At 38.7% G+C, this 8,112-nt stretch overlaps 1 protein-coding gene across 3 annotated transcripts; it reads right to left on the bottom strand.

Annotated features, from left to right (window-relative positions):
• Positions 1-261: 261 nt before the first annotated feature.
• Positions 262-6,327, bottom strand: fsta (follistatin a). 3 transcript variants are annotated; one of them, XM_042000607.1, is made up of 6 exons: positions 6,145-6,327; positions 4,684-4,881; positions 4,267-4,485; positions 3,890-4,114; positions 3,085-3,315; positions 262-1,787 (listed from the first exon to the last, which is right to left on the bottom strand). In XM_042000607.1, coding segments are annotated over exons 1-6 (966 nt in total). In that variant the 5' UTR covers positions 6,236-6,327; the 3' UTR covers positions 262-1,785. The 3 variants fall into 3 exon arrangements, with proteins under 3 accessions (XP_041856541.1, XP_041856539.1, XP_041856540.1); XM_042000605.1 differs by having other exon boundaries at positions 262-1,392; XM_042000606.1 differs by having other exon boundaries at positions 262-1,392; positions 4,690-4,881.
• Positions 6,328-8,112: the final 1,785 nt, after the last annotated feature.

Below are 8,112 nucleotides of genomic sequence, written 5' to 3'. Positions count from 1 at the left end.
TTTAGTAGCTCATTATAAGAAAGACCTGTCAAAAGTCTAGGCTTTTTGTTTTTTTTTTTATAAAGATTAATTACTTGACCATAATCATATGAAAAGAGATAAATGTCCAGAGATGAAAAAAGGATTAAATCTACATAAATGTGCAAAAATACATTACACAAACTTATTCTTTTGGTGTTACGTACTGTGTATTTTATATATTGGAGTATACATTTTCTAATATATATGTAACCACAGATAACACAGCAGAGTCATAAACAATAAGGAAAAAAAACTTTTATTGTTTCACTCTTCATATCTGTACAAATACCATCAAACTTTGTATGTACATATGACATTTACATAAAAATACAAAACTATATATTCATAACAGAATTTTGTTTTTCTCTTGTGATGATTGAAAATAAAAATTCTTTCTGAAAAAACAACAAACAAACAATCAAAAAAAAAATTAAACAAGTTGAAGAAGTGTATAGTGTAGATAACTGCAGTACATTATTCCTATTAGCTCTGTGGAGCACATTGGCAAGAAGACAGCTCACAAATGTTAATGGCACATTGTTTCCAAAATAATCAAGTATTGTCCAAAACTTACCTCTTAATAGTGGTGAGACAAAATAAATGCTATGGAATTCTGTCTAAATGGGTTGCTTTCAGATGGAAGAACATCTAAAGGGCTAAAACCAAAGAAAATCTTTTTAAAAATGAGAAAAGAAAATCAAATGGCTCTCTTTTTCTTTTTCATTTCATCACTGCTGCGTTTTACAATGCAAAACCATTGAGAGAATCCCTTTGGTCAGTTATTACAGTTGTAAACAAACCAAAAACATGTCTGTACATAAAATGATTGATATATACCCAATAAATAAACACACAGCCTAAACATGCATTTACGTATGTGTGACATAAACATCTGTGATAGAGATTTGACAGAAACAAAGCAGATTTTTACAGCTCAGGGAATGCAATTTACAGCTTGTAGAGGACTTATACTTACACAGTAAAATGACAAATAAATAACACTGTTTTTCTTTGGACAAATATAATTCTTCATGATAAAAAAAGAAAGTAAAAGGGACGATAGCAAAAAAGGAAAAATGAGCGGTAACACAATTTATCATGGTAGATGATAGCCTGACAATGTAAATGTATAAATTATAAAACACAAAAAGTATAAATAAACATCTAGCAGACTGAACTATATGTATACTTCCTTTTTCTTTAAAAAATAAATAAGCATACACATAATGTACAGTATGGACATGATTCCTTGCCCTAGAACTGTCCCACTAGTGATGGGAGCCTATCCATCCAGTACAGAAGATAAATGGACATAGGCCATGTAGTCTGAGTCCTCATCTTCCTCATCCTCCTCCTGGTCTTCTGTAATGGCTATATGGGAGAATATATGGTAGCTGTTGTATGAATATGGACCACAACAGCGCAAATATCACTAAATGTAAAACAAAGCTCACAATATAGATTCACACACAGCCTTCTTTTCTTTCTTTTTTGTGTGTATGTGTGTGTATGATTATGTATGTGTGTGCATCTGTGAGGAAGAGTCTGTGTGACTTGGCAGCAACAATTACTGTGGCATCCCCAATTATACAACGTCCATTTACATAATCTGGCAAGTCAGCACTGCAGCATGAGAAAAAAGAGGAATGATGGAAAGAGGGGGTAGATGGGAGGGGTCATAAGGTGGGTTATGGGGGCTGGGAGGCAGGCATAAGGGGCACTGGGGCTGATGGTTCCAGTGGCTTGGGTGTCTTTTGGGCAGTTTCCTGAAAGCAGACAAACATAACACAGAAAAGTGCTCTTGTGTTCTTAGATTCTCTAGTTGCTTTTCTCTGATTATGATTTCAGCTTCTGGCTCAAACGTTCAGGGAGGAAGGACTCTGTGTCATGGCCTGGCCTTGGCAAGCAGGTCAGATATCATCAACACAGTTTTGAGGTATTTTCTTATCCTGTTTACAGAGATTTACATTGGACACAGAAAAAAAAAAGAGTGACAATACAAAAAGAAAAAAAGACAAGCGGTCCCTCATTAATCCAAGTGGATTTGTAATTTCTGATAAAAACCCTGGTTAAGAACACAGTCTCTGACATGACAGGCAAAAAAACTTGAGTCTACAAACTTATGCTGATCTTGCACACTGTAAATGAACACATTCATGAGGTGATCATAAAGTTAGTCACCAATCCACTGTATACCTTAGAGGCAGCTTATTCAGTCAGTCAGGAGAAAAAGACTAACAAGGAACTTGGAATGTACATTTGATATTTCTTTGAGGCCATTTATCAATTTGATGATTTGTCTCCGAATTTGTGAGCCCACAGACAGTTTAGAAAGGTTGTCTCTAAGAGTATCAGTGTTAAAATCCATCAGCATTATCACCATCATGGCACCAATGTTACAATCACCTTATGCTCACAGCGTGTGGATATTCATAATATCTTCCTTTCTAGGAAGTGTGGTATTTTGTCATAATAAGCAGTGCATTTTTAGTTGAATTGTTACTGGGAATCTGGGAATTAGCAATGTAAGCATGGAATTTACAAGCTGTAAAGATATGACCTCTATCAAAAGAGTACTGCACGAGATTTATGGCAACCTGCTCCTGCAGGTCACTTACTACATTTAAATATCAGGATTGTTCTGCTGCAAACAAAGTAAGTATCCTCTATGATTTGAGTTAGTTTAATAAAGTTAGCTTTAGCCCAGGCTCTTAGAAATTGCTGACATAGAATTATATCTTTCATTCACCTTTCTGTGAACTTAAAAAAAAGATTAAAAAAAAATAACCCAACAAGAACACAAGAACAAAAGCCAGCAACAAAGACAACCTCATGCATGTTGTTTCGTTTCCAAGTCCTTTCTGCTTGCTTAAGCTGTGCTTGGTGATATAGCTGGATGGGTGTGTGTGTGGGGGGTAGCTTTGGAAAAGCTGGGGTTGGGGGGACTTTCGGGGGGAGGTTTATGTTGGGAAAGCAACATGGAATATTGTCTCTTGTTTTGATAGGGATGGGGGGATGTTTTGTTTCTTTTTGTTTCATATTTTTCTTTTGTTGTTTACTTACAGTTGCAAGATCCTGAGTGCTTGACTTCCAGCAACACCCCCATAGAACAAGCAGCTTGCTTCATGGCACATTCACTGGGATATGTGGTGTTGTCACTGGCACACACCGCCTCATCTGTCCTACTCTCTGGACAGGACTCATCACAGATTGAACAGCGGCCCCGGCCCATCCGAGCGTCCCACAGACACTTCTTCCCCACACTGCACTGGATGTCCTCACATGACTTGGCCTCTGGATGATGAGAAGAGAAAATCAGTACAGTGGAAATCCTTCATAAGAGTAACTACCTTGAATGGCTTTCAAGCCTAATCAGATGACTCCTAAGTTTTGGGTAAAATAGAAACAAAAATAAAATCCTTATAGAGTAAGGTGTTATGGTGGAAATATTAAGCTATGATTTTACTTTTTTTTACTTTTTTTTTTTTTTTAGATTGCATGATTAAGATTGACTGCTATCTGGAAAGGAAACCATTTGACTAAAAACACCAAGCATGTCTTCATGGCCCCCAGCACTGTTTTGCTCCCTTCCTTCCTCCCTCTCTCCTTCCCTCTCTCCCATATGGGATAGTACTGCCAACATCAGGAAATAATAAGATGTCTATCATTTCTTGAGCAAACACAAGCAACTACCAAACACCCTCTCTCTTTTAGACCCCCTCCTAGCTGAAATGTTGGCAAAAATGAAGCGTGAATTACTGCAGAGCTGGCCAAGAAGAAAATATTCAGAGTATATTCAGAGTCAGCGACTGGAGGCACTGACAGGGAGTTAAGTCTCATGCTTTCACGTCTCTGGTTGCAGACTTACTGATGCATTTCCCCTCATATGCCACTCCAATAGAGCGGCCAAGGAGACATGTAGCCCTTCTCAGGTGACACGCGCTGGCATAGATGATCCCGTCGTTTCCACACAGGTACTGCTCAGGCGACGTCACCTCGGGGCAAATCCGATTACACGTCACACAATAAGCGTTATTTGTCTGGTCCACGACGCATGTGGAGCTGCCGGGGCACAAGACATCACGGCACGTTTCTGGTGACACAAAGACAGTGAAGCGTTTTGTGAAAAAAACATGTCACTTAATACAAGACAAAGAGTAGAAGCCACTCCACTCTTGCTTTTAAGAGCTTTTTAAAGCAGTGAAAGCTGTAAAATTAGCAAGATTTTCAATAAAATTGGCTTACTCTTGCATTTTCCTTGGTACTGCACGTCCAGATCGGGGTGGCCTTTACATTTAGCCTTCAGAAGAGCACATTCATCTTTGTAGGTCTTTCCATCTGATCCGCAGACCGGTCCTTTCCACGTGATGTTGGAACAGTCTGGTGCGCACACGCAGCGCGGCTTACTTCTTCTGTTCATCTTGCACCTCTTCCCAGGTCCACAGTCCACATTATCGCAGCTTTCTGAAAGAAAATGTCTGTGTTATGTAATTCTGATAAGGATTTTTTCTACTCTTTGTGCGTAAAATAATCCCAGTGCAGATTAAATGGACAATTTACGCACGTTGACATGCGTCAAGTCAGATCATCAGTGTAATTTTATCAAAGCAAAATGACCGATTTTTTTGTCTTGTGAATAAAAAGGAAGGAAAATTATTGCACCTCCACCTTTGCAAGGTATGCAATTGGGAGCTCCGCCATTGAAGATCATCCATCTAAAGAGTGTGCTGTTGGGGACGTCCTCCTCGGTCCAGGACGTCCCCAGTCTTCCACTCCGACAACACTCCTCCCTACTCATCCCAGGCACGTAGAGCACCTGGCACCTCCCGTTCTTCCCCTGCTGCAACCAGCAGTTTCCAGCTGTAAACAACAACAGAAAAAGCTCAAATATCGCTTGTTGGACGTCTAAAACCGCTGACCCAGACGCACTAGACTCACACGCAGACCGTATTATCTGAGGCGCTCCCTCCCTCCTCTTTCGCCCTCCCGGCGGTATTTTGTCTGATTTTTTTCTCTTCTTCTTTCTTTCTTTCTTTCTTTTTTTTTTTTTTTTTTTTTGCTAGACTGTAAAGACTTGCCTATCTCAACTGTGACTGACAGCCCTTACAATACAGTCACAAACCTAAGAAAAAAGTAAAAAAGAATCTTGGAGGGGGGCTTTCTTTTATTCTCAGGGTCTCCTTGTTATCACTGGAAAGAAACTGGAGCGTCTAGACAGCGAAGCGAGAAAACCACGGTCTTTCGGTATAACAAGACTGAGCACAACACCGTCTCCAACGCCTCAGTACAATATCCCAGACATGCACCCCCTCCAGACAATGACATGCTCATTAATAAAACAGGGTTAAATTTGTTTTCAAGGCACAAAAAATCATAACAAAAATGCTATCCTTTGTCAGCGACGCACAAATATAATTTTAGTCCAGACAACAGCAGGACGTTTAAACCGACACAGACACACATGCCATTAGTGTACATGAAGTGCTGCGTTTTGCGCGTCAAAGATGGACTTATTTTAGAGCTGTTAGGGATAAAAAAAAAAATAATAATAATAATAAAAAACATCACAATGCAAGAATCCTTCCCAACTGTTATATCTTGCCATCAAAGATATAAAATTTCTTAAAGGAGATTTGGCGCACAATGCTTAAAGGGTGTGTGCAAAAAATAAATAAATAACACGCCCATAAACTCACAGTGGCTAATCTGAAGTTTTTCTGTAGGATAGAAGGCAGCACCATGGAATGCAAAACGCCCACATTTAGTTCCAAAATATGTACAGGTACTACGGAAAACTGGCTATGCCACCCAACGCTGCGTGGCGGCTTTTTAACGGCTGGTAAGGACTCGGGGGAAAACGAAGAAGAAAAAAAATCCCTTCTATTTTTTCACTTTGAAGTGACCCAACAGCACCTGTTTTCTATACGCCTAACACTGTCTGATGTACAGAGACTTGTGTGGCAGTGGAGGGATAAAAAGAAAAAAGAAAACTCACTTTAAAAAGTTCCTCGTTGGCACTAAGAATCTGACGCTTACGCGATTTGTGGATGACAGAAGTCTTTAAGTTTTTTTTTCTTTTTAAACTGAGAAAAAATAAATCAGAAACTGATGAAGAGAGCTTACCTTGAACTTTTTGATGCTCCATGACGTGACAAAGCCATATGAACAGGAGAAAAATGCACGGGTGAAGGTGTTGTTTGAGCATCCCAAACATGATGGAGAGGCAAAGTGAAGCACGTATTTGACACAGGCAGCGCAAAAGTAATCTGCTTAAGGTGGCAGTGTTGAATAAGTGTCAGTCTGAGAATGCAGCCTCTCTTTTTAAATCTATAAGGGGTCTCGGGTTGACTGTCTCTGGTGGGCGGTCTCCTCTTCTGTGGGGGTGGGGATTTTTTTTCTTACTCAAGTTCTTTGAATCCCAGTCAGGTGACATCGTTACAACCCAACTTTCTCTTGCCGCGATAAGCAAAGAATGAATACGAAAATATTTGGTAGTGACGTCGGGACCGAACTTTGCTGTAAAACTAGACAGACAGACAGACAGACAGACAGACAGACAGACAGACAGATAGATAGATAGATAGATAGATAGATAGATAGATAGATAGATAGATAGATAGATAGATAGATAGATAGATAGATAGATAGATAGATAGATAGATATCGGACGAAATATGGTAGTAATGAACAATACTAAGCTTTTAATTGGAAGCATGTGGCTGACTGGGGACGCATAGGGTATTTTTTTTTATTTAAGCATTATAATAATAATAATAATAATAATAATAATAATAATAATAATAATAATAATAATAAGCACTTACTATACAACACAGACTTTTAATAGCTATACTTTATAATCAAGACCCAAGAGTGTCCAGCCAGACTAGCCGTCCTTTAAATTACTTGTTGGCAACTGATATTTTTTTCCACCAACTGCAGACAAAAGTGCAAATCTTTTGGTAAGAGTTGTCTTGACCAACACATCCGAGCCCAGACAATAATAGAATTCATAGTAGTCGGCAGCCGCGCGGCTAATATTAGAACAGACAGTTGTTTGGGTTTCTCTCCCGGGTCAAGCTTTTAAATATAATCAAACCTATTTCCGAAGAGGCTTCAGACAGAGATGAGGGGTGTTGCATTTCATTGAATGAAACTCTCTCACTCACTCACAGTCACACACGCGCACATACACTCCAGTCACAGACACGCGGAACTCCTTTAGAAGTCCTTGCGCGACCTCTTCAGCGGAATTCTGGTTACAGCTCTGCGGAGCAACGCGCCTGCTGCGCGAATCAAACACCAGGGATTTCATTATCTGTCGGCCCAGGCGGAGGACACCGTGATCCCTTCATTTATCTGTAGCGAGACACCGCATACATGTAGTTTATTTAGAAAAATATAACCATAAATGCAACGAAACCTGAACATATACTCTCAAATGTGCATGAAAAAATTGTAACACTAACTAATCATCCAATTAACAGTTAACAATTAACGCTTTCCACAGTTGATAGAAAAGACCACCACACAACCCCAAAACGATGTAATTTACATCACTCAAACACAATTCACTTGCTCCTAAAAACACAAAAGATTGGCTGAAGATTGTAGTCTTTTGGCATCCAGGGGTGGAGATCATGCTACATCTACATCCAGAACTGCATCAGAAACGCTATCAGTTTAATATCAGTTAAAACAGCATCAATTTGCAGTAAAATTTAATCACTTAAACTGCTTCAATATTATCATTACGCAGCTAAACAAAATATTTGGACTGTTGTCTCTTTTCTTTAAATAACAATCCCTCATAGACGGCTCAAAAAAGATTTATAGCTTATTATCAGTGTAATCAGAGTAATATATGTTAGTCATGCAATTTTTCATCTTTTGGATTGGGACTGAACATTTCAGTTATTGAAGATTTAAATATCTGTTGAGAGATTTTTTGTGTAATTAAAGGCAATTAAACCAACTATAATAAATAATGTGATGTGTCTCAGAGACAGTTTTATAGCCTCATTTTTACTTCAGCATGTTGTATACACAATGATTTCACATAAAAAATACAAAGATAATAAAAAAAATATT

Source organism: Melanotaenia boesemani, chromosome 11 (genome assembly GCF_017639745.1).
Source record: "Melanotaenia boesemani isolate fMelBoe1 chromosome 11, fMelBoe1.pri, whole genome shotgun sequence".
In the NCBI taxonomy this organism is placed as follows: Eukaryota; Metazoa; Chordata; class Actinopteri; order Atheriniformes; family Melanotaeniidae; genus Melanotaenia; species Melanotaenia boesemani.
This window is presented reverse-complemented; position numbering and strand designations above follow the sequence as displayed.

What these genes read in the sequence shown, in the direction of transcription:
- fsta (XM_042000605.1), bottom strand. Translation starts at nt 6,235, where the DNA reads ATGTTTGGGATGCTCAAACAACACCTTCACCCGTGCATTTTTCTCCTG. An exon ending in GTACCAAGGAAAATGCAAGA is followed by an intron (nt 4,115 to 4,266) that starts GTAAGCCAATTT and finishes TTGTGTCACCAG; the next exon opens with AAACGTGCCGTGATGTCTTG. An exon ending in ATATGAGGGGAAATGCATCA is followed by an intron (nt 3,316 to 3,889) that starts GTAAGTCTGCAA and finishes CTCATCATCCAG; the next exon opens with AGGCCAAGTCATGTGAGGAC.